Source organism: Phalacrocorax aristotelis, chromosome 15 (assembly GCF_949628215.1).
Source record: "Phalacrocorax aristotelis chromosome 15, bGulAri2.1, whole genome shotgun sequence".
Lineage (NCBI taxonomy): Eukaryota > Metazoa > Chordata > Aves > Suliformes > Phalacrocoracidae > Phalacrocorax > Phalacrocorax aristotelis.
In genome coordinates this window covers 5,752,869-5,777,640 of record NC_134290.1, presented here as the reverse complement: position 1 = coordinate 5,777,640, position 24,772 = coordinate 5,752,869, and the positions used below count along the sequence as shown (strand labels likewise).

The 24,772-nt window shown below is 60.6% G+C and overlaps 1 protein-coding gene across 2 annotated transcripts; it reads right to left on the bottom strand.

The window, feature by feature from the left end:
* Nucleotides 1-787: 787 nt before the first annotated feature.
* On the bottom strand, nt 788-21,638 carry SCARF2 (scavenger receptor class F member 2). 2 transcript variants are annotated; one of them, XM_075110762.1, is made up of 12 exons: nt 21,219-21,284; nt 15,533-15,591; nt 14,382-14,424; nt 13,500-13,601; nt 12,661-13,180; nt 12,329-12,547; nt 11,795-11,923; nt 9,341-9,444; nt 9,138-9,255; nt 7,525-7,646; nt 3,192-3,344; nt 788-2,804 (listed from the first exon to the last, which is right to left on the bottom strand). In XM_075110762.1, the coding sequence occupies exons 5-12, from the start codon at nt 13,140-13,142 to the stop codon at nt 1,600-1,602; spliced, it is 2,532 nt and encodes an 843-aa protein (XP_074966863.1). In that variant the 5' UTR covers nt 13,143-13,180; nt 13,500-13,601; nt 14,382-14,424; nt 15,533-15,591; nt 21,219-21,284; the 3' UTR covers nt 788-1,599. The 2 variants fall into 2 exon arrangements, with proteins under 2 accessions (XP_074966863.1, XP_074966862.1); XM_075110761.1 differs by lacking the exon at nt 14,382-14,424 and having other exon boundaries at nt 21,219-21,638.
* Nucleotides 21,639-24,772: the final 3,134 nt, after the last annotated feature.

Sequence of the window (24,772 nt, the reverse complement as noted above, 5' to 3'; positions counted from 1 at the left end):
TGAGCAAAGCACAGGCAGAGATCAGGCAGAGCACAGGTAGCAGACAGAGCGCTTGTAAAACGTACACAGCGATTAGGCAGTGTGCAGGCAGCGCACAGGCGGTGATGGAAGCATGCAGGTAGTGTGCAGGCAAGGGTGCAGGCAGGACTGCTTGGGAATCCTGGGCAGAAGCCATGTGGGAGAAAACACATCTCAGCTGGTCCCTGGGCTTGTCCCAGCCTTGCCACATGGCAGCACCGTGCCCAGGGCTCTGTGGAGAGCCCAGACACTGCCAGGATTGGTAGGCCCTTGGCAGGGGAGTTAGAAAGCTGGGGTCGGAGCTCTGCACCCCACTGCCAGCCCCATGTCTCCCCACATTTGTGTCCCAGCACCCTGATCACCCAGCCAGGGGTGGACTCTCTTTACCCAGCGGCCAGAGCTCTCGAGGCCCAGGGTCCATTCCTGGCTACACTGGAGAGGGTCTGACCACAAGACCGGTGTGTGTCCCCTGAGGCTTTTGCTGGGTTGGGGAAGGATGCTGGATACCAGGGGCAGGTGAGGGAGAAGGGTTGAGGGGCTCCTAATCTTGCCCCTAGGGCTGGTCTCTGCTACCAGGTGAGCATGTGGCAGCAACCGCAGTGGGGACCTGCCTCCCCACCATGCCTACCTGCCTGTACCTGCCGCAAGGTCATCCATCCCCCCTCCACATCCCACTCAGGACCAGGCTGAGCACTCGAGCCAGGGCAGGTGATGCCCAGCATGTTGCCTGCCCCCGGGGAGCATGGGGCACGGAGAAATGGCACCCAGCTACGGAAGAAATACATTTTTATTACAAAAGCACTCTGCAGAGGTGCCAGGCTCTGTCGTACCAAACTAATCTCTCCAACTCCACTGGATGGGACATGGGAGCCTGAAGGGCGTCCAGCTCTGGCCATAAATAGTGCTTTCTTCCTGGCCAGAAGCAACCCCAGGCGCGGACGGGAGGGAGGCATTGGTCGAAACCAGCTCGACTCCACACCGGGCACGGCCTGGCTGCGGCAGGACTGGCAATGGAGAGCCGTGCCTGGAGCCCGGGGTGCCAGGGCAGGGGTTTGCCACTGGTGGTGGATGTGGGGTACATCCCCAGTGATGCCCTGGGCGCTGAGCAGCAGCACCCTCCCTCTCCCGTGCACCGCAAGCCTGACAGACCAGAGTGGGGCGCAGGAAGCGAGCGGCTCCATTACTGCAGAATATACCGTGGGTACGTCTAGTACAACAAGCGCTGCTTATGCGATCGATAATACTGCTACAAAAAAGTGTGGGGGGATATGCCACACATGGGCCCCCCCAGGTTGGCGGCCGGGCCAGCTCTCTGCAGTCCTGCCCTGCGTGGGGATGGCGAGCTGCCAGACCCAGGCAGGGAGGAGGCAGCAGGGCATGGATGGGGAGGACCAGGTCCTGGGGCAGGGGACACTAAAGAAAAAAGGGGGATGAGAAAGATGGAGGGGGGCAAAATGGAGGCTCAAGGCTCTTCCAGTGCCCCCTGCCCAGTCCAGGCTTCCACGTCTGCTGGCCATGCCGGCAAGCGTCCTTCCTCTCGGCATGCAGCTGGCTGGCACAGGGCCAGTGCCTGGCTCCCGGTCACTGCACCGCCTGAGCGGGCACAGCGGCTGCTCTGGGCTGCTCCAGGCTGGCTTCTCGGCTCTTCTTCCTGGGAGGCTTTTTAATGGGGGTTTTCTTGGCTGTTTGCTCATTGGGGAGAGCCTGGTCCTGGCTGCTGCCAGTGCTTGGCTTCTCCACCCGCTTGGGCTCCCCGGCCGCTGGCTCAGCCGCCCCGGGGATCAGTTTTTGCAGATGGGGAGAGGTGGGCAGCAAGGGCTTGCTGGTCTTCTGGCTGCCAGTGGCCACCGAGCGCTTGGCTTTCTGCGGAGGGGTGGGCTTCTCCCGCTGGGCACCCACTCCATTTGCGCGGGTACCTCCGTCCCCCTTGTTGAGGCTCTGAGTCTTTTCCTTCAGCTGGGCAGCCAGCTCGGAGGCCAGGTGGGGATGGAGGGGCTCGGAGCGGGATTTGCTGGTGCTGGGGCTGCGGGGAGCATCCCTGTTGTCCCCGACCCGGCGCTCTGGCTGGAAGGCACCCATCTTTCGGAAGGCATTCTGCACCGCCCCGTTGATGCTTTCTGTTGGCTCTGAGCCAGCTTTGCTCCTTTGCTTGGGCTTGGAGGGTGACTGGGGCTCCCCGGCGAGGCTGGCTTTGCCCTCAGGGACACCGGGTTCCTTTGGTTGCTTTTGTGCTTTCTCCTTGCCCCGCGTGCTGCCCTTCTCCTCTGCTCTGCCCTGCATGCCAGCTGATGTCTCGCTCGGACTCCTCTTCCTCTTGGCCAAGCCCTGGCCTTGCTCAGGGCTGCCAGACTGGGCAGCCGCTCTCTCTGGTGACCGGCTGGGTGCTGGCAATGAGTTGGACTGGCTGGAGTTGTACCTGCTGTGGATCCATGAGACTTTGGGCTTTGTGGCTGGGTCTGGGGGACGGGGCTTGGTCCTCTCTGGGGATGGTGGCTTCCCGGGGCTGCGGGGCTCTGTGACAGCATCCTCCTCCTCCTTGGACTGCTTGGAGAGACGGGCGACCCGGGCATAAAGTGCAGCGCCGGCTGAGCCGGAGCCACAGGAGGAACGCTCGCTGTCCGAGGACTTCAGCAGGGGTGTTTCACTGCTGTCAGCTGGGAAGGCTCTGACAGACCCCGTCTCTTTCAGAAAGGTGTATTCGCCTGCTTCCTCCCCACTGGCTGGGGCCAACAGCTTGTCCCCAGGGCTGGCAGGTGTCCCCCTGTCCCTGCCGTCACCCACGCTCTCTGTGGAAGGAGAGCATGGGGGTGTCAAGTGGGGATGTGCCCAGGGAGGGGAAGAACTGAGATGCTTCTGCAGCATGGTGGGATGGCATCCCACCTGGTTCCCCCCCACATCCCAGTGAGTCCCTAGGTCCCCCTGTCCCCTCCTCCTGGTCAGGGACCCCAGAACAGGAAGGCTCTTGAAACAACCCTGGAGCAGCAAATGCTGGAGGAGGGAGCTCTGAAACCACACAGGAGGCAACATCAGCACCCACATCCCTTCCTGGGGCATGAGAAGCCAGGGTGACAGAGTCCCCACCGCACAAGGGAGACACCTCTCCACTGAGCAGGAGGTGGACCCTGGTGATGGCCCCAAAGTCCCCTGGGGAAGTGCCCCATCGCCCTGCTTACCTTCGTGGGGGACGCAGTACACAGGCCCCTCATCCGTGGTGTCAAAGGAGGAGAAGGAGCCGCGGGATGACCAGGATGGGGAAGGCTGCTCCACCACAGAGGGTGGCTCGATGAAGCTGCAGTTCAAGGTGTTCTCCAGGTCGTGGTGGGCCACTGTGAGGGCAAGGAACTGCTGTCTGTGCCTGTCCTGCCAGACCCCCTGAGCCCCCACACCAGCCAGGAGGATGGGATGCTGCACAGCTCCCCCCTGCCCAACTTGCCGGTGGGTCTTAGGGACAGGGACAGCATCCCAGGCATGGCGATATCTCTCACCACGCATCCCCACCAGGTCCCCCAGCCAAGCACCAGCATACAGAGGCCATGAACCACCAACAGTGGTGACCAGCATCACCCATGCTTGGGGTCAAGTGTCTGCGGACAGCAGAGCCTGTGCCAGCCTTACCCCTCCCATCTCTCCCCTCCTTCCACTGCAGGTCTCCAGCTACCCAAATCAAGGATGCACATGGAAGAAGAATGAGCTGCCCAAAACCCTGGGTCCCATGAAGACTCAGTGAGCATCGCAGTGATCACCCATGAGCTGTACAACCCAGCACAGCCACCCTGCAAAGAAAGTCCCAGTGCTATGACTGTCCCCTTCCTGGGGAAAAAAATGAGCTGCCCATTTTAATGCACTAATTTCCACTTCAGCATCACTGTTTGCATATTCCTTTTCCTTCTGCTTCTGCAAAAGGAGGTAGAAGGATGGTAAAAGGATGTCCGTGGCAGGGGGATGTGCGGCACCCTTTTTTCCCCAGTTCTTCCACTTTTCAATCCCTTTGCCAGCTTCTCCCATCCCGAAGCAGAGGAGAAGCATCCCTCCTCACTCCAGCACTGCCCCCTCCACCACAGGGGCCACCCACAGAGAAAAACCACCAGAGAGGAAAATCTTGGTGTTAAAAATATTTTCAGTTTCAACGGGTGAAAAAAAAAAAAGCAGCTGAGCAGTGACAGTTGTCTGGGCTGAGGGACTAGTTTTTCTGTTTGATCATCTTTAAGGTTTTTTTTTGCTGGATAAGTTCATGTCCCAACCCACCCTACGGTGCTTCCCTGGGTGCCTGCAGCTTTGGCATCATCCTCGGGGTACCCAGAAGGAACAGCTGTCCTGGAGAGCTGGGCAGCATCAGATGCTCTTGTCCCCATGCTCTGCCTGCTGGCTTTTGTCCCCCAGGGTGGTGGCAAGGGCTGCAGCCCAGGCAAAGCCCAGCGCACAGGGCAGGTTTCCCATGAGCAGCAACTGTACATCAGTATTTCCAGTATTTGTAACCTCTGCCAGCACATCCCAACCATCTAAGTCACACTGCAATTTCCTGCTTGGACTGTTTGATTCTTGCACCGTGTCCCTGGTTTACAATAAAATAACTCTAAGTGTTATTGGGATGCCCACTGGAACATTTATTCTTTATTAGGGAATCTGGCTTCAGAGCTGCAGGGCCATTAGAATGACAGCAGCGATGCAAGCTTGCCCCTGCATAGTTTGGCTTCTTGGAGAAAGGAAACAAAAAAAATCCCCGTGATATTTAAAGAGCAAATGGCCTGGAGAGGGGGAAGTGGCAGTTCCAACATGGCTTTCCTTGTAATAAAAACCAAAAAGGGAAAATTAAAAGCAGCCGGCTGGAAGCGGATGAAGGGAGATGTTTCCTGAGAGGGGGCGTAACGAGTAGCTGGGACTTAGGGCCATGAGGCGTCTCTGGGACTCGGATGAGACCCAGGACACAGCCAAAGGATAAAAAGAGGGTGTGCAGTGCACCCAGAGCTGAGCTCAGGGACTCCTGTGTGGTGCCCTGGGATTTATACCCCCGTGGCCAATATATCACAGGCTGATGGGGCTCGGAGAAATGTGCCCATTTCCCTTGGGTCCTGTCCTGCTGCTCTCCCTGGGGCCTCGGGGGCCACAGCATCAGGGTGACAACTCCAGCCCTGCCTGCATGGCAGCTGATTGGTCTGAAGACAGGGATAAAGCGGCAAGGAGCCACAGAAAGGCCATGGAAAGGTGGCCCTGGAGCCCTCGTGGCCATCCCCTCCCACTCATCCCAAGCTCCCCAGAATGAGCATCACCCTGGGGGCTGGCGGAACTCTGCTGCTCGGAGGAGATGCAACAGCGGGGTGCAGGAGCAGGCACCCCGTGGTGCAGAGCTTGAGTTAGCTCCAGCACCTGCAGGGTGACAGAGCACTGAGACCCACGCTGGTACCACTGACATCCTGGGCGAGCAAACGCCATGAAACCCGCGCATACAGGGATGCCCAGGCACTGCGGCCACTGGCGTCAGCCCAGGATGTGGCTGTGCAGGCTGCCAGCTCGGGTGCAACCCCCAGGGAGATGCTGTGGATCTGAAGCTGGTGCTGAGGTGGGAGAGCAGCTTTCGAGGCAGGTACCTGGAGCCCCAGGCACCGGATGAGCTTCAAAACCTGCTGCCATACCTGGGGATGTTCTACCATGCATGGGCTTGTGCTTGCTGACGGTGACTGTAGTCATGTTTGAGCCCAGAGGGGAAAACCTGCCCAGTGCTAGCAAATGCATGGCCATGGTGGTAGCTGTGCAAGGATATAAGACCTGGAACGACCATCTATCAGGGATCCTTGGCTTTGGCCAGCACTGGATTCACCATAATATCCCTGGGGGGTCCTGAGCAACTCCAGTGTTCACCTGGCACTTGGGATGGGACATTTCAGCATCCCCCAGACCCTGCTGCCCAGACAGGACCAATGCTGGGAACAGACAGCCTCTGCCACTGCGTACTGGCCACCACGGCTTCCAGGTGGAGCCACACACTGACATGGCACTGCAGTCACTGGGCATCACAGGGCTGCAGCTGCTGTGGGCACCCCGGAAGGTCTCCCTCACCCAGGGGGTCCCCAGACCCAGTGAGGTCTGGAGGCATCACCGGACCATGCACCAGAGGGACCCAAGTGGCTGGAGATGACACCAGCTCTGCCCTGTCACGCTGTGTGGGATAACACTGTGAACACAAGACAAATCCTGACCAAAGCCTTTCCCCCCAGTGAAATAGCAACCCCCAACTCCATGAATAGGCTCCAGGAATAGCCCCAGTCCGGCTGGGACCCAAGACCTTCCCGAGCATCCCTCTGGCACCAGCGCCACATCCTCAGCCTTGCCAGGGCTGCTGCTGCCGTTTATACAGAGCAGCTGGGTGGGCGCCAGCTGCCTCCAGGCCGGCGCAGGGAGCCCCCCTGAGCCCCCCCTGCCCTTGCCGCACACAGGCCCCCTCTGTCCTCCCTGAGCCCTTCCCGGCCCCTTCCACAAACACGGCCTCTGTTATCCTTGCAGCAGGAATGTTTCTCCGGCCCTGGTGCACCCTGCTCTGGGGCAGGGCTTTGCCATGCCTCATGCAGCGAGGAGTTGCCCCCGTCGGCTTTGATGCTCGAGCTCGGGCATGGCATGCCGGGGTGGGGACCACCTCCATCCCTCCTCCACCCGGGATAGGGGATTTGGCCCCATGCTGAGCTGCTGCACGCCAGGATACGGCCGCTCGGGCATCCCGCCAGCACTGTGCAGCCGGGGAGGTGCTGGGCTTGGGGAGATACGTGGCTGAGCCCCATGCCGGCACAGGGTGGGGAGCGCTGCCTTTGCCCCCCAGTTTATTCAACAGGGTCCTCTCCGAGGCAGCACATCCTCATCCTCATGCTGGGATGAGCACAGGGAAGTTTCAGAGCATGTGGGGTATAGTGTTCCCCAGCTGCCTGGATGTGGGGGGTCCCTGACAGCCCCAACACCCCCCGGTCAGGAGCTCTGCTGGGTTTGAGCAGCCTCTCTATGAGCCCGGTTTGTACCTGGGCAGCACGGGGAGCTCACCCAAAATCTCTGCCCCTCCATCCTCAGCTCTGCTGCACACAACAGAGGGGTGGGCTCTGGCTCCAGCTCGGATGCTTTGGCTCCACACAAAGCTGGGGCAGGGTTAGGTCAGGACCAAAAGGGCAAACAAGGCATTTCGCTGCTGCGACAGGGACTGCTCCGCTACCTGGGAAACCTAAAACCCTCACAAAACAGCTCAGCAGAGCTCCAGGCACCAGGTCCCTGCCCTTGTGAAGCAAAATGATATGCTTTGAGATCCAGAAGCTGCAGACTGAGAAAGGGCTGAGCTCCTCTGAGCCAGGCAGCCTGCATCAAGCACTACAACGGTCCCAGGGACACACATGTCCCTGTCACCACTCTGCCGTGCTCACCAGCCGGGGTTTGGGGCTAGAAAGGCTGCTGTGAGTCAAGTGTGTAGCCCTGCTAGGAGTAAAGACCCCAGGGTTTGGCTTTCTGCCCTCTCCCCAAACCCCAGCACCTTACCCACGACCTTGGGTAACTTCTGGCGGCGCAGGGGGATGCGCGGGAGCTTCATGCCAATCCGACTGAAACGCCCGCACAAGCGTCTTGGCGGCTTCTTGGCTGCTGCCGGGTCCTGACTGGAGCTGCAAGAGAAGGCAACGGCCCCATCAGAGAGGCACTGGCACCTGGCCCGCGGTGAGGACGGCCTTCACAGGATGAGATAGCACGTCAGGAGCTCAGGGATGCTGTAAATGCAAAGGGGTTTTGGGGAAGAGCCTGGGCTGGCTCGGGGCAGGGGCTGCACAGGGGATCAGGGTCCTGCCGGGGCTGCTGCCAGCCCCAGGCACCAGCCTGCACTCGACCAGAATGCAGAGCCAGGGGATGATGGCAGGGACGGGTTCAGCTGTGGCCCAGCCCCAAAACATCCGCAATGCCAGGCCAAGACCCTGAATCTTTAAAAAAAATAAAAATCATCCCAACCCCAAAGCAAACACATGGCTTCTCTTTATTTGCTCTCTGGTTTTGAAGCCTCCCAGGGCCGAGGTTTCAAGCAATTATCTGCAGCCGCAGGAGCGAGCGTCTTCACATGTTGATGCAAGGCAACCTGCGACGTGTCCACCGCCGATGCGGTCCCTTGGCATGTTCCAGCAAGGGACTGGTGCTGGTACAGCACCACTGGTGACCCAGCTATTTGGGGACACATCCTAGGCACCCCAGGAGAGGAAACTATTCTGAGCCATTTCCCCCTCTCCCTGTGTGATACTTCACCACACAGGGCTGCATTTGTGCTTTTATCTGTGGGTTAATTACACGCAGCCCCCAGGGTCCCCAGGGCAGATGTGCTGGGCTGGGATTGAGCTGGCAGGGCTGCAACGGGAGGCTTCTGGAAAATTCCCGTGCAGTGGCTGGTGGCACAAGGGGAGACTTTCTCTGCAGCTGAAGGAGCTCCCACGGCCCACTCATCCCTTGCTGAGCAGCACAAGCCTTCCCTGCAATGGGGCTGTCCCCATCCCCGTCCCTGTGGCAGGATTTTACTCAGTGCTGCCCAAATGCTGCTGGCATCCTGAACCTTGCTGCAGGAACTCACCCTCCCTGTCCCAAACATCCCTGTGCAGGACAGCTGGCAGTGCTGCAGCCCGTCACCCCACCAGCTCTCACCCTGTGGCCCAGGGGTTTGTTCTGTGGGTCTCAGTCATGTCTCGATGCCCTTGCTGTATTTTAGGGTTCCCTTTGTGGTTCAGCTGCAACCCCCTGGAGACTGGAGGGGCCCTGGTGGGTCTCCATGAAGCGATGGCCCATGAGACGCAAACAAAGTCAGGGAGAGTGGGAAGGGTGTCCCCAGGCAGGGCTCACTCCGAGCCCTTTCATCAGCCCCCTGCAGCTGGGTGCTGCCCTGAGGATGCAGCAGGACTTGCTCAGACCAGGGAATCACAGGGTAATGGTGCCAGGAGGGCAGCTCTGCTCTGCCTCAGTTTCCCCACAGTGCTGCTGTCCCAGTGCAGTCTCTGCATCCCCACATCAGTCACAGCCCCGCACCCAGCACCGATGTCCCCAGCTGTCCCCAGACCCACAGCTCCCCCTGCTCAGGCTTCATGGCAGAGCCTGGCAATAGCCCGCCCAGCCCTGGCACTCACCCGTGGGCTTCATCCTTCTTGCGGCAGACACAGCAGCAGCAGAGCAGGGAGAGCAAGAGGATGAGCAGCAGCGCCAGCAGGGCTCCTGCCCCGATCACCCCCATCCGCTGGTTGGCCTCTGCAAGACAAAACCAGCCAGCTCAGCTGTGGTGATGGCCCCGTGGCAAAGCCTGGCACCCCAACCCACGCTCGCCGGCACTCACCCATGTGGCAGGCGCCCGTCAGTGGGTCGCAGGCGCCGTCGTGGCAGCTGCAGGCTTCGGCACAGTTGGCTCCATAGCGGCCAGGTGGGCAAGTCAGGTTACAGCTGGAGGGAAGGTGCTGGGTGAGAGCCCTCGCCACCCCAGCTGCTGCCTCCTCTCAAACCCTCCGTGCTCCGGGGAAAAGCAGGGGCTGCTTCTCCAGGCAGCTCCAACACAGCCCCCGCCGCCCCAGGGACCGTGTAACCCCCAGGGAGCAGGCGCCCACTGCCCATCCAGTGGAGTCACCCATTGCCTGGGGGGATTTCGCCCGCCTGGGGGTCAGACACGCTCGCTGCTCCTCGCGCAGGGCTTCAGGATTAGGTGCAACAATTATGAAAGGCCGTTAACCCAGCAGTTGTATCTAAAGTCAACCCGGTGTCACGCGGGGAGTTTCCAGCTCAGCTCGGCAGTGACGTGGCTGCAACACCCCCGGGCTCCCCCACGCTGAGCCAGGCAGAGCCGTGGCAGCCGCAAGCTGGAAAGGTGCCCAGACTGATTTTATTTTTATTTTTTTGGCCTTCAAGAAGAAAAAACAACTGAGTAGCCCTGAGGGATACATTCTGTCAGGGTGGACCCTCCTGGTCCAGTTAAGCCAAGTGTCAAATCTGCACTGCCGGTAAACTGCCACCTCAGTGGTGGGACAGGCACTGCGGTGTGGGACCCGGATGAATTTGGGGTATGCTGGCGGCACTGCTGGGTGCCAAACCGTCCACCAGCTGCTCACCAGCGGCAGCATCCCAGCTGGAGCTGCTGCAGCCGTAAGGAGCCAGCAGGCCCCAGCCCAATCCTGCTCCCCTGAGGACACAGCTGTCCCCCTGCCCTCGGCGCCATGCCTGGAGCAGCTCAGCCCATTTCACGCTCTGCCGACTTGCAAAGTGCCGCCCCAGCCGAGCCTCGTGCCCACCAGGCGCCGTGTGCCCGCCAGGACAGGCACTGAGCCACTGCAGATGCTCCCAGCAGCTGCACCAGGGCATTAAATGCTGCAGGACAGTAGCTGGGATATTTCCCGGGCAACCCAAACCTCTTCATCCCACCACTTGGACCCATATTTCTGCCCCAGGCTGAAATTTTGGAAGAGCAGAGGGGGGCAATTTTTCCTCAAGAGGATCCAGGCATCTCTGGGAATGCTGTGGAGGAGATAAAACGTTCATAGTGTGCACAAGGCGGTTTAGCAGCCTTTCCTCTAGCATCCTCCTGATGTAGAGCTGAGAGGACACCCCTGCAGCGTGAGGACATCCCTTCTGCCTTCATTCCAGAAATCATCCCTTTTTTAGCAAAGTTATACACTGCTGACAAAAACACTAGTTTGCACATAGTCACAGGGATCTGCCCAAGCACACAGAAAGTCCCCAAGCCCGCTCGGCGTGCACCCATACGGCACAGCTCAGGCCGCGGTTACAGCTCCAGGATGCTGCTGGGGCTGGTGCTGCATCCCGAGCATCCCTGGTCCCCACATCCCCAGTGCTGTGCCAAGGCCTCAGAAGAATTTAATTCATGTGCCACCCTCCAGCGCTGTGCCAAAATCACTGCCACTGACCCCTGGTGAACACCAGGACCCTCTTACCTCCAGCTTTGCTACCGAAGGTGGCAGGATGCCCAGGACGGGCACGCTGAGCTGGCACTGGTGCCCAGCCAGGTTGCCTCCCTGCTTGTCTCCACAGCTCTGCCAGCAGCACAACTGGTCGGTGAAGCCCCAAAATAACCCACCTGAAATCTAAATGCTCCCTGTTTCTAAGCCCCAAGAGAAATGCCAGCACAGGTGGGACGCTGGTCCCAAACCCTAGGTCCCACCGCCAGCCTCGTGGTTAACTCCCAGGAAAATCCGAGCAACACCTAGCAGGGCCTGGGGGAGCTGGACTGCATGCCCCAGCCTTTTCAAACAGCACTTCTGTCCCACACCAGGATCACACCAGGGGATGTGAGGAGGACTCCGATGTCCCTTGTGCCCCTTCTTTGGACAGGGGAAAGGGTAAAGACCGGGGGGCTCTTTCTAGGGGTGAGAAAGACCCCTGCCAGAGCTGCAGCTTGCAGCAGGAGCACCCTGCAGATGCCATGCCTGTGAGGCTATTTGCTATTCTGGGATGTGGTCTTCTCTCTCTTTTCGGCTAGAAATTCCACCCTGGATTTAAAAAAACCACCAGAACAAAAAAGCACCAAAAACCTAAACCACCGTTTTGTCGACGGCATTTGTTTTTGCCAAATAGCTGTTTCCTAAAGCAAAATCCCTCTCTCGCTGCTCATGGCTCTGCAAGTGCTTCCTTTCTACTCTGCTCCAAAAATCAGCCAAATTATTGCTCATGATCGCTTCCACTGCAGGAAACCTCTCAGCTGGGAACCACATAGGACCCAAGGGGGCAGGAGGTGTCCGAGCATCACCCATGCCCCAGGGTGCACCCCAAAGCATGGCTCACTTACTAGGTGCCGTGGGAGCCGGGGTGGCAGAGGCACTGGCCGGTCTCGAAGTGACACTGGCCGTTGACGCAGTCACTGCAGACGAAGGCGCAGTTCTCCCCATATGTCCCATTGCGGCACTTGGTTTCACACCTGAGGAGGGATGAAGGCAAGTGGCTGGAGCACCCATGGCTCCTGGGGACCTCCAGCATCTCCCCGTCCCTCCTGCCTGCAGGCAGGGAAGTGAGACTGTGCATTGTCAGCCCTGCTTGGGTGCTGCAAAGCCCCAGACCCAATCCCGGGCACAAGAGCCTGAGGAAAAGCATCCCAGCTTCACAGCTGAGCCCTACTGCAAGCACCCAACATTACTCAGGGGCATGGGGCAGGGGTCTCAAAGGCCCCCTCTGGTTCCATGGCCATGCCAGCAGGATCAGCCCATCCTTGCCCTCCCCTCCTGGCTGCAGAAACCCACAGCCATCCCTGGTTCCCAGGCAGGGAGCAGCAGAGAGGCTGCGCATCACCCCACCGGGGCCCAACCCTGCACCCACCCGCACTCACCGGTCTCCGATCCAGCCCGGGTTGCAATGGGAGCATTTGCCATTGATGTGGTTGCAGGTGTGGCCGTCCTTGCAGGGGGGACAGAGCTTCTCGCAGCCCTCTCCGTAGAAGCCAGGCGAGCAGGGCTGGTCACACTTGGTACCGTTCCAGCCTGCCTCGCAGGTCAGGCAGCGTCCATCTGCCACGGTGCATGGCTGCAGGCTCTTGCACTGCCCGCACCTGCAACAGCCAAGGGGAAGCCTGTCACCCAGTGCAGCATCCCTGAAACCTCCCTGCCACCTCCCACTGAGCCCGTGGTGTCGGATCAGGCCCGACAGGGTCTGGCCACTCACCGCCTCCTGCAGCCTTGGCCATAGAAGCCAGCCGGGCACGGCTCGCGGCAATACTTCCCCCGGTAGCCTGGCTCGCACGTGCAGGTCCCATCCACCTGGTTGCACTTGCCCTTGTAGCACTGGCAGTAACGGTCACAGCGGGGCCCGAACGTCCGCTCCCGGCACTGGCAGCGCCCCGTGAACTGTTCACAGGGCGAGTTGTTGCAGGAGCACTGGTTGTTGCAACTGCGGCCCCACCAGCCTGGCTGGCACAGGCAGTTGCCCGTCTGCTGGTCGCACTGGGAGTTGTGGCTGCAATAGCAGGAGCTGGAGCACTGGGGTCCCCACCAGTTGGGCTCACAGGTGCATTTGCCCGTCTTCTGGTCACACTTGCCGTGCTTGCAGAGGCAGACGTTCTCACATTTGGGACCCCAGCGGTTGGGGTTGCAGGTGCACTGGCCCGTCACATCCTCGCATTGCCCGTTTGGGTGGCAGCTGCACATCTCCTTGCAGTCGGGACCCCAGAACTGCCGGGGACACTCTGCGGGCAGAGCTGTCAGCCCTCACACTGCCCGTAGGACAATCCTACCACCAGGCCCTGGTGGAGACCCCCAGCCGCAACGGGACCTCTCGGCTGCACTCCCCACCTTTCCTCCCAGCACACTGGATCTCAGAGGAGACCCCACCAAAGGGATGATGCCCTAGGGACAAAGCCAGGGGGACAGGCAAGGGCAGAGCAAGAGCATCTGCAGACCCATCCCTGATGCTCTGCTCTGGAAAGTCACCCTGGGGTGAGCCAGCACCCCAGGGCCACCCTGGCAAACCCCACCAAGGACACATGGGCACCTGCAGGTACTCACTGGCGTCGCAGTTGGCACCGAAGTAGCCGTGGCGGCAGCGGCACTCGCCGGGCCTGACGCACACCTCATTCTCCTTGCAGGTGAAGTTCCCCTCACACGCAGCTGGACAGACGGACAGATGGCAGGCATGGGTGTGAGTGCCAGTGAGTTTGTCCCTGCTCCCCCCAAGCCCCCCCAGTCCCGCAGAGCAGGGGAAGGGTCGTGCAGTGGCACTCTGGGTGCTGCTGAGCTGTGACACTGTGACCGTCCTTGGCAAGCAACCAGGCAGGCTGGATGGGACCCTCAACAGAAAAATGCCACCAGACTCCTGCCACCCTGTTCAACTCCATCCCTGCCACCAGCCTCCTGCCTCCCAGCTCAGCCCTGTCCCTGTCATCAGTGTCCTGCCACCCAGCTCAGCTCCGTCCTGGCCACCAGCCTCCTGCCACCCAGCAAAACAGCATCGCTGCCACCAGTCTCCTGCCACCCAGCCCAGTCCCGTCCGTGCCACTGGCTGCACCCAGAGGCAGTGGCCCCTGCTCAGCTCCCTATTGCTGGCAGAGGCAGCTCTGGGGGAGAACAGGGACATGGGGTGGGGGGTTGCAGGCAGCCACGAGCACGCTCCCCCGTCCCCGTCCTTGCACTCCTTACAGACCGCAGCAGTGTCACTGCCACCCCCACCACCGCCTCTCCCACACAGACCACCAGCCCCCAAAGGCCACCTGCCCCTCTCCTGCTGAGGGGACCTTGCGCTGGGGTGAACGCCCGGAGCGGGGCAGGCACAGGACATGGGACAGGCAGCACCGCAGCGCAGGCAGGCACAGGCAGATCCCACATGGCCCTGGACACGCCTCCTTAGCCACCGGGAGATGGAGAGCAGACCACCCATCCCGTCCACCTTACCTGGGAGTTCTTAGACCTACGGTGATGGATACTATAGAAACCCCTAAAATAGACAGATTACACAGGTTAGGAGCAGTGAGTCTAACGGTTAGAGCAAGTTGCAGGGGGGAAGAGATGGGGACAGCTCACTTGTAGGACCATCCTCCCCCCGCTGTCCTGGCAGACCCTGTCCTTCTCCCTTCCTGCCAGCACGCCGAAGGGACCGCGTCCTGTTCCCGGCGTGCGGGCACCCAACGCATGCAGCGAGCGGTTATGAGGGCTCATGCACGGTGGGTTAGTTGGTTATGTGGTCTTCGCTGCTGGCTGCAAACTGCTGATGGTCTAGGCCGGTGTGCAGAACTCTTCCAGCTGTCCTGGGGCACGGCGAGCCCCGTGGCCAGCCGAAACTGCGCAGAGTAGCACAAGAATCCCAAAACAGCTGCCTGCATCGTGGTGGCAGTGCAGGGGATGAGAGTTCCTGGGGCTTCATGCTGAGCATCCATGCTGGGCTTGTCATGGCCCCTGGTAAGAACTGTAATGCCTGGCATGGCCCCAGCTGGGGCTGCCCTGCCTGCAGGCTCGGTGGCCCCTGCCTGACAGCCTGCCTGCCCCGGTAGACTCTCCCCAGTGGGGCCACGATGGACACATGCCTGGTCCTGGAGGCTTCTCCTCCACCGTCGGCTCTGGCTTGGCTCCCCACACTGCTGCAGCACCCATGGGAACTCTCTGGGTCCCATCCCCACAGCCGCACCTTCCCTGTCCCCAAATTTCACCCTGTGGAACATCTCACTGTCCCTTGGATCCCAGAGAAGCACCCCCAAAGCTGGCTGGCATGGAGAGAAACCCCCCAGTCTGGGAGCAGGGGTGACGCTCCCCGTGGAGGAGCCCACTGGGGGCTGGGGCACCCCAGGGCATCACTCTGTGACCAGCACCCCAACACTGGGGCTGAGCACCCATTCCATCCACACGCTGCTGGCTTCGAGCACCAAAGGGAAGCAGGAGGGCCTCCGGCATCCCCGGGGCACCCAGCTGCAGGCAGAGGTCCCTGGGACACAGGGCCCCCACTGCAGGGCACATCAGGATGGCCCCTGGCAGTGGTGGTGAGGCCAGGAGGCCTCAGCAAAGGATGGGCAGATGAACAGTGTCCAATGAAGCAAAAGGCCGGTGCTTACCTATTAAACACTCGCTTCCTTGTTGCCTCCATCCTGGGCAGCACACGAGCGCCGAGGAGCTGCAGGGGAAAAAAAACACCACAAATGGTTACGACCCTCAGAAAGTCCTGGCCCTTCCCAAAAACCAACCAGAAGCACCGATGCTGTGAAGGTGAAAGGTCCTGTTCCCAGTCAGCTGAACCCTGGCTGGGGGCTGCTGCATCCCTGTGGGGCAAGGAGAGCTGTTGGCTCTTTCTCCACCACGCAGGGAGCACAGATCTGCTGGGGGGGTCCCACAGGCACCGGCTTGAGATGCCCCACCAGCCAGCTGAGGCAATGCCAGGAGTGAGGACAGGACGAGTTCCTCCCATTAATCAGGAGCAACGAAACAACAAAAGTGACATTCGTAACTGTTATTTTGGAAAAAAAATCCCCAAAAGACCCCAGAAGCTGGGAAAAAAAGGGAACGCTCTAAATGTCCTAGGGGAAATCTGCTCTGCCCCCGAGGGTCCGGCAAAGCAGCCTGCTCCCAGGACAGGATGGCTCGGCGCCCGCAGCCAGATGCCCGGCTTGTCTCCCCTTGGTGCTGGACCTCCCTGCTCAGAAGGGTGCTGCAGTGAGTGGGGGACAGCAGTGCCTGCACCAACATCCCCAGGCTGCTCTTCTCCGCCTGCCTGCACGCTGCTGCCTGCCTGCACCCCGCTGCTTTCCACTGCCTGCACCCTGATGCCTGCCTGCACTCCCCTGCCCTCCTCTGTATATGCCCTGCTGCCCACGTGCGCTCCACTGCTGCCTGCCTCCACCCTGATGCCTGCCTGCACCCCCTCCCTGCCTGCACCCCCATGTACGAGCTGGGTGATGGCAACTGCAGGAGAGGCCCCTGAGCCCTTAGGTGTCCTCAAGTGCCACCAGCTCCAGGAAACACCGCATACAGGATCATCAGCCAAAGTGTTTTTGGCACAAGGTTGACCCTGGCCAACACTACCGCGGGGTCTCAGACCCGTGTGGAGGCTCAGCCAGGGACACCCCGTGGGGATGGGACACATGGGGACTAGGCAGGGACACCTCACCCACACTTGCTCAATGAGCCCCCAAAGCAAATGGCTGGGGGCTCACGATGCTCCAGCCCAGGAGTGGGGAACACGCTCCCTGTGCCACGACACCGCAGGGACCCCCTTGGTGGGGGAACACTGCTCATCCCCAGGGTGACCCGCTCATCCCTGGGGCGACCCGCACTGCCTGGTTCCTGCTGGCGACCAGAGCGATGCTGGAGGGTTATAAACAGTCTGAGTGGACGTTGCAGTCGAGGAAAACTTCACCCGGGCTGGTCCAGCGGCACAGCCTGGAATGTGTTCTGCTTTTTTTTTTTTTTCCCTTTTCCTCTTTATATGTAACAAATGCAGAAGAGGAGGAGACAGCGAGGAAGTATTCGCTCAGAACCCAGCGCAGTCACAGGACCACGTCTGGCTGCCAGACCGCCTTGTCCTGGGGCCGGGGAGGGAGCTGCCAGCAGCCCCCCAGCCAAACACGGGTACTGGGGAGGCTGGACGCAGCTCCCACTGCCAGCTCCTCAGCGGGCAGCACCCACACGGCCTAGCTGGGAGCATCGCATCCCCCTTTTCGTGGCGGACAGTGAAAAATTGGAAAGGAGGCAGAAAAGAACCACAAAAATGATTCAAGGCCTGGAAAAAATGCCTTGCAGCCGGAGCCCAAAATAGCTCCATCTATTCAGCCCGTCGAAGCGGTCGCAAGATGCTGCGATGGCAGCTGGCCCATACCCCCCATGCGGGGACCCCGGGGCTCGAGTGGGGGTTCTGCTCTGGCTGAGCATGCAAGGACATGCACAGTGTTAACGGCAAAGGGGGGTCAACCACCAAACCACCTCCCTGAGGACCGGGTGGACTGGAGACAAGGTTCTCTGCAAGAGGCTTCAGGCCGCCCTCCCCGATAAGCCTCGCCAGCTGTGCCAGGATGCTCAGGCACAGGTAGGGAAGGGTCTACGTTGCCCTGACGCTGCCACGGTGTGGCCAAAGCACCTGTTGTCCCACCTGGGCTTGCTTTCACCACTCCACCTTTTCAAAATTCAGTGTTTGGTGGTTTTTAGATTAAACCATTGCAGGTTTGCAAGGGGAAACCCCTCCACTTGGGAAACCTCCTCCTTGAACAGCTCAGCCTGGCCACCAAAACAGGCATCATGGATAATCCACCAAAAAGCATCACCCGCAGTGAAAGCCCTGAGCCAATGGTGGGGAGTCGGGAGCTGCTGAAACACGGCGGCGGGAGCGAAAAACCCTTCCCCTGCCCCGAGCAGGAAGAGGTGAGTAGGACTGCGATCATCACCAGCCAGGACCCCAGCCCACCCACTGCCTCTCTGGACACAGGATTCATGCTTATCTTTTAACAGACAGCTAATCTCTCCTTCACCATGCCTGCTGATGGAGTCACACACCCCTCCGCTCAGCCCCTGCCTCATTTATCAGCAGCTTTGACAGCAAATAAAATTGCTCTCATTGCAAGGAGAGGCAGCTGGGTTGCAGCACTGGGTAACCGGTGCTCCCAGTGCAGCACATGAACTGGTCCCTAGGACAGCCAGGCCCAGGTAAGGTTGGTGCTGGCTGCAGAGCACCCATTGGGGTGGGAGCCTAAAACACGTCTTGTGGTCTCTGCTCCTCCAAAGAGGGCTTGCTCCATGTGCCCCATGACCACTGGAACTGGGATAACATGGAGATCTGTTTACAAGCTCGCTCCTGACCCACACAGACCTGGCGCCGCAGACATGCACAGTGCAAATACATTTTCTGTTTCTTTTTTTTTGTTTCTTCAAAGCACTACAAATGCTGGGAAAAAGAAGAAAGAAAAGCTGCCTCCAAGATGTGGTGGGGCTTGGGAGCTTTGCTGCTGTAGAGGAAAAGGAGCAGGGACGCGGACAGAGCTGGAGCTGTGACCTGCAGGGACAAGCGCTTGACATCAGTGTTGCCCCCGGCACATGGCCACATCCCGCTCACGCTGAGCATCAGTGGGACATGGGACCTCTGCAAATGCTCCAGAGGTTTCTATGGAGGCAGAATATTTTTCTTGCTGATTAATATCCCACATTTCTCTGTGAATCATGTCCCCGTCCCCTTTAGCTAGGGCTGTGGGAGGGCTCCTGAGGCAGGAAGGACAGCTCCTCATCCAGACCAATGCAGCCTCCACTAAACGAGTGGCCTCACATCTCCAAAAGCAGGAGGGAGACCCTGGGGCTTGGGTGGGAACTGCTGCTCATGGTCCCACGCGAGACCTGCCTGCTCTCAGCCCACCCAACAGGGCTGCCGAGGAGCCCTGCAGGTGCGCAGCATGTCCCTGAAGCCCAGACCATTGCCATCACCTTCCCCAGCCACATGGCCATCCCCAGTGCTCCCCATCCTGGTGCTCCTCCTGAGCATCATCCCAGCACTGAGCTCCTCCTTTCTCTGTGTCACCCATCACTTGGTACCACACAGCTCCCCCTGTGCGGCACACAGGGCTCTTGGGGCCACTGGGTCTCAGCTGGCTGCATCCCCCCCAACCAATGCCAGCCACAGCTCCCCGACCTGAACCCAGCCTCGAGGTGTAGGCAAAGACAGAGATCCCCTGCTGCAGACAGGGGTAGGATCACATATGTAAAGGGAAACCTTTCAGTCAGAGAACAAAAAGAAAAGAAAAATTAAAAAACAAAGATTACCAAAAGAGAGCATTAGTGAGAGCAGGACAGGGACAAAGCAACGCCCATGCATGCATGGCGCTCATCAGCCTGCATCCCAAACGGCAGCTTCGGAGAGGGTCACACCGACTTGTAACCAATTATTAAAGAGCTTCAAATTTAGGAGCAAGATGCACTTAGTACACAAAACTAACACCAAATAGTCCCCAAATATACCCTTTTCTCCTACCCACTAACTGGGTCTCAGGAGGTTGCAGTAAAGGCTGAAGCAGAATTCTCCTCTCAAGCCCTCTGAAACCCATGGCCAGCATCCCCGAGGGATGTGCTCAGCAGAGCCTGGTACTTGTACAACCACGCACCAAGAGTCCAACCAGCAGCTTTACCGAGCTCAGGGGACACACACTGGGACCTCCTCCCCAGGCCATGTCCAGCCTGGCTGCCCCCAGCCCCCTGCACAGGGCAGGACTTGCAGCACCTGCCCATCCTGTACACCCTGTCCTGCTCCTCAGCGAGTGCCTCTTGCACACCCCACGGCACCCACGGGTGGCACAGTCTGAGCCCTGCAGCACTGGGCGCAACATCTCCCCCATCTCCATCTAGCCGGGATGGAGGGGTGTCCCTGTGCAAGGCGGGGCACCCACGCACCCATCCTGAGCACCCGGGGCAGGATGCTGGGAACAGGGAGGGACGCTACTCACATCCCCTCTGCCACCCTGGGACGTGATGGTGGTTTTGCTGGGAACCAGCTCGGCAGATCACGGGCAGCTGAGGAGGGACCGCTCCCCGCATCCTCCCCTGCTGAGGAACAGCATGGGGCCAGGAGCTGCGGCCGCTCTGGCTCGTGAAATGCCTCCTTAGGAAACTCAGCCTGTAATTTGAGGAGGGGGCACCAGCGCCCCGCGGCCCTGCTGAATGGAGCCATTATGTTGGCCCTCTCGCTTGCAGCACATGTTTTCCTTGTGGACTTGTCTGACCTCACGGGCGAGACGTAAAGGTGCATTTATGGCCTGGGCCCCCCATAAAGGGCTGGGGATCCTGCCCTCCTAGCTGGGAGGGAACGGCTGTGGGCAGTCTCCCTGCTTTGCTGGGGCCAGCCTGGCCAAGGAGCCTGGCCAGCACCAAGCCCTAGTGCTGCAGACAGGCTTGGCCTGAGGTGATGCTCTGCAAAGCGACCCAATGTACATGGAGAGCACTGAGAGCAGCGACAAGGCAGTGCCAGCTCCCAGGGTCCTACCCCCAGCCAGGCAGGCAGGATGTGACCCCTGGGAAGAGACAGGCAGTGACAGCACCCACTTTCTGAAGCCAAACCCAAGGGTCCTGGAGCTGCCAACTCTGCCATCTCAAGCATCCCGGGGCAGCTGCGCCAAGGATACCCGCAGCATCCTGCACCCTGCCAGCCCAGGCTCGACTGTAGAACTGGCCCCGGGGGGCTGCAGGACCGGCCCCCCACTGTGCAACCCGATCCCCGGAGGCACTGAGCACCAGCTCCCCACCGCAGAGCCGGCCCCGGGGATGCAGGATTGACCCCCCGCAGCACCACCCGATCGCCGGAGGCACCCAAGACCAGCTCCCCACAGCAGAACCGGGCCTGGGGGAAGCATGACCGACCCCAGAGGCATCCAGGACCGGCTCCCAGCAACACGCCCGGCCCCCGCGGGGTGCAGGACCGGTCCCGGGGCACTCAGGACCGGCTCTCTGCAGCAGGACTGACCCAAGGGGGAGCTGGACCGGCCCCGGTGTGCCAAGACCGGCTGCCCGCAGCACGCCCGGAGAGCAGAACCAGCCCCCCCGCCCCGCTCTGGGCCCCGCTTGGGCTGAGCTCCTCGCCCCCTCCCCGGCGCCCGGCTCCCCCCGCCTTCAGCCCCGCACAAGACGGACTTTGTCTTGGAAGGCGCCCAGCGCCGCGGCTGGCCCGGGGGAGGGGAGCGGCGAGCCCCACCGCACCCCACCGCCCCCCGGCCCCCGAACCGTGGGGTCGGGGGGTCCCGTCCCGCCCTCCACACCTGCCCGCCCCGCCGCTCCTACCCGCCGGCCCTGCAGACATTCCTGCCGCGGGGGCTCAGCTCCTGCGCGGCTCCGCGGCTCAGCAGCAGCAGCAGCAACGGCAGCAGCACCGCGGCTCCGGCTCGGGCGCGGCGGGGCGGTCGCAACCCACGGGCCGCCATGACCGTCGGAGCGGCGGGGGCCGGCTTGGCCCGGCCCATCCCATACGGGGACGGGCGTTCTTCACCCCCCTCTTCCCCGGCTCCGCCGTGCCCGGTACCCGCCCTGCCCTGGCTGCCGCTCGGCGGGCGGAAGCCGCAGTGCGAGCGCTGCTCCGCCGCCGCCGCCGCCGCCTCCCCCGCGCCCCTCTCGGCAGCGGCGGGAGGGGCCCCGCCGCCAGCCAGGAAATTCCGCATTGGTTCCCCTGACGGCGGGCCAGGCTCCGGGGGCCGCCGGCCGCCGCCTCCCCAGCCGCGGGGCAGCGCCGCCCCGACGGTCCCGGGGGGGGAGGTCTCTACCGGGTAGGCAGTCCCGCGGAACCGGCGGAGGGTTTCCCAGGGGCGGGGAAGGCTGCGAAGTCCTGGCTTCCAGTTCAGCCCGGGGGTCCTGGCAGTCCAATGGCTCAGGGGTTTGGATGGCCCCGGGGTGCTGCAGCACCGGGGTTCGGCCGTCGTGCTGGTTTGGCAGCTCCGGTCCCCGGGAGCCCTGGGGGTCCGGCAGCCCCAGGGTCTGGCTGTTCTGGGGATTCAGCAGCTCCAGGGGCCCGACAGCTCCGGGGGTGTCCAAGAGCCCCGGGGTCTGGTAGCCTCAGGTGCCCAGCAGCCCCCAGTACCGGGAAGCCCTGGGATTCGGCTGACGGGAGGAGCCAGCACCTCCAGGTGCCCAGCAGCCCTGGGTACCCGACAGCCCTGGAGTCTGGCTGCCCAGGAGATCCGGCAGCCCCAGGTGTGCACCAGGGCTGGGATCTGGCTGTCCCAGGGCTCTGACAGCCCTGGGATCTGGTTGACCTGGGGAGCCAGCAGCTCTAGGTGCCTAACAGCCCCAGGTGGCTGATAGCTCCAGGGTCCAGCTGTCCTGGTGGTCTGGCAGCTTCAGGTGCCCAGGAGTCCCTGGGAGCCCGACAGACCCCAGGGTCTGGCTGACACGGGGATCCAGCAGATCCAGGTGCCTGACAATCCTGATTGCCCAAGAGCCCCAGGGTCTAACTGTCCCAGGAGTCTGGGAATCCCAAATACCCACAAGCCCTGGGATCTGGCTGTCCTGGTGGTCCAGCTGTTCTGGTCATCTGGCAGCTCCATGTTTCCAGCAGTCCCAGGTGTCCAACAGCCCCTGGACGAGACTGTGGGGAGCCAGGCAGGGATCCATGGGAGTCAAGTAGTGCCTGCAGTGGCAAGGCCAAGGGAGCATGACCCTGAACAGGGACAGAGGGGCTTCAGAGCAGCCACTGGCTAAACTACCATAAGGACACAGCTGGAAATCAGGGAGACACACTGGGCACCTGCAGTGCTCCCACACCCCTGGCTCAGTGGGGCAGCCCAGGCAATAAGCTTACTTGGCTTGACAGTACAGCAGTACTGAATGGGCCATGGCTTCCTCGGCCACCATCCTGTGTCAGCTGGCTTTTCAGCTTAATGGTCACTGCAGGAGGTGGCTCAAGCTTGCCTGAGCTACCAGGACATCTGATAGCTGTGTGGTGAAAGCACAGATGGAGGACACCCCAACCACCTCCCATGTGGCAGCATAAATGCAGCTAAATAGCTGCATCAATCTCTTGCTGAGTGCTGGCTGCATCCAAGGATCTATGGAAGGGTGTATGGTGTGCATCTCCTGCAGAGCTGGGTCTGAGGGCCACACACCTCTGGTGATTTCCTGAGGATGTGGAGCCTCCATGATACTAGGGGTGGGTTGGGCAGCATCCTTCTAGAGAGGGTTAGGGAGTCCTAGGTGGTGTCCTGAGCACATTCCCAGCCCTAGGATCCCTTCACCGAGCAAAGAGTAAATGCGTTTAGTGGCTTCTCACCACCAACATCCTTCGGTGTTTGCAGTCCATGGGACTGATGTGCACGGAAGGTTTCTCTCCTGTGTAGATGAGATGTTCCCTATGGTGAAGTCTCTGGTGGTCTTGCCAGTGCGAATGTACCTGCAAGAGAGTCTCACTGACCTCCCAATGCCCAGCCATGGGCAGTAGCTTGTGCAAAGTGCACAGATGGTTTCAAATCCACAGAACTGCCCCATGCAAACATGCATTGTTTGCATTGGCTTTCAGAGCCTGTCCCAGAAGCCACCGACAACCTGCAATTTTGACAGTCTGGATTTATAACATCCTGGTCCAGTGCCTTGCTTGGCAGGGTACAGTGAGCCCAGATGCCCTGTGGCCTTTGCATGTGTGATGCCACAGCAGGGAACAGCCAGGACTCTCCATGGCATGAAGCTGGGAAGGCAAAGCCGAGCATGTTCCTCCTTCCCACTGAGTGACATTGGCATCGGGCCACCAGTGGGGACTTGGATGGCAGTGACCATGCCTGAGATTGCCTTTTCCCCATTCCCTGTGCCATGGGTGTATTGGCACATTGTGGCCAACATTCCACTGGCAGCATGCTTGGTGCAGAGGAAAGGTTCGGTAGTTTACCTAGTATAACCCATCAGCTTTCCTTTTCAGACCTGAGCTGTCCAATGGGCTCGGGATCCCTTTTTCCCCTCTGCGGCTCCAGCACTTTTCATGTATCCCCAGTCCCCTTCTGCATGTTTGGCAGCACTTGGAAGCTTCCCCTGCTCCGCATTCCTGTCCCCCAGTTCACTCGCAGGACTTGTCTGGAGGGTGCCCAGAAACACGTGGGTGGCCCTGCCCGGCTGCACTGATGTGAGGAGTTCCCTCCGGATGACTCTCAGCCCTCGGTTGACCTAAGCATCCCTTTCTGTCTGGGAAAGCGGACTGGGGAGGGCGTTAACTCCGAAGTTAGGCAGGAAGCCAGGCTTGGCGGTCTCATCCCCATGCCTCCCCTGGCAGCTGTGCCTACCTGGAGCCGCGGCCTCGCTCCGGCTGTTTCAATAACTGGGATTCCTTTCCTATCTGCTCTCTCCATCACCTCCCCACTGTGCTGAGTGTGCCTGGTGCTCCTCTGCCCTGCTCCCAATGAGCCAGGGCAGGCTCACATCACCGCCTCTTTCCCACGCTGTTGCTTTGTGCAAGGATGCATTTGATTTTGGCTGTTTTCTGGCTTCAGTAAACAGTTTCCTCTTCCTGCAGGCAGCAGATCCCATGCTGCTCTGTTTTTATCAGGTGTAACCAACAGCAGGGCAGGGGTTGGGCTGTAGCTAGGGAGATAAGCTGGTCTCTCAGAAGATGCTGCCAGCTGGTAGCCAGAGGCTGGAGAAGCTGCTGAGGATGCGGCGGGGAGGAGGAAGGCTTTACAGTGCTCAGCGGGGTGGCATGGTCTGGGTTGGCTGGTGATGCCAGGGCTGTGTCATTGCACATCTCATGGGTATCAGCCACCCATTCTGCCTCTCCCTCTGGTCCCAGTGAGGCTGTTGCCTGTGCCAGCACCCTGCAAGCACAGCTTGTTGCTTTCCATTACCATTTGCAGTTCCTTTTCCAG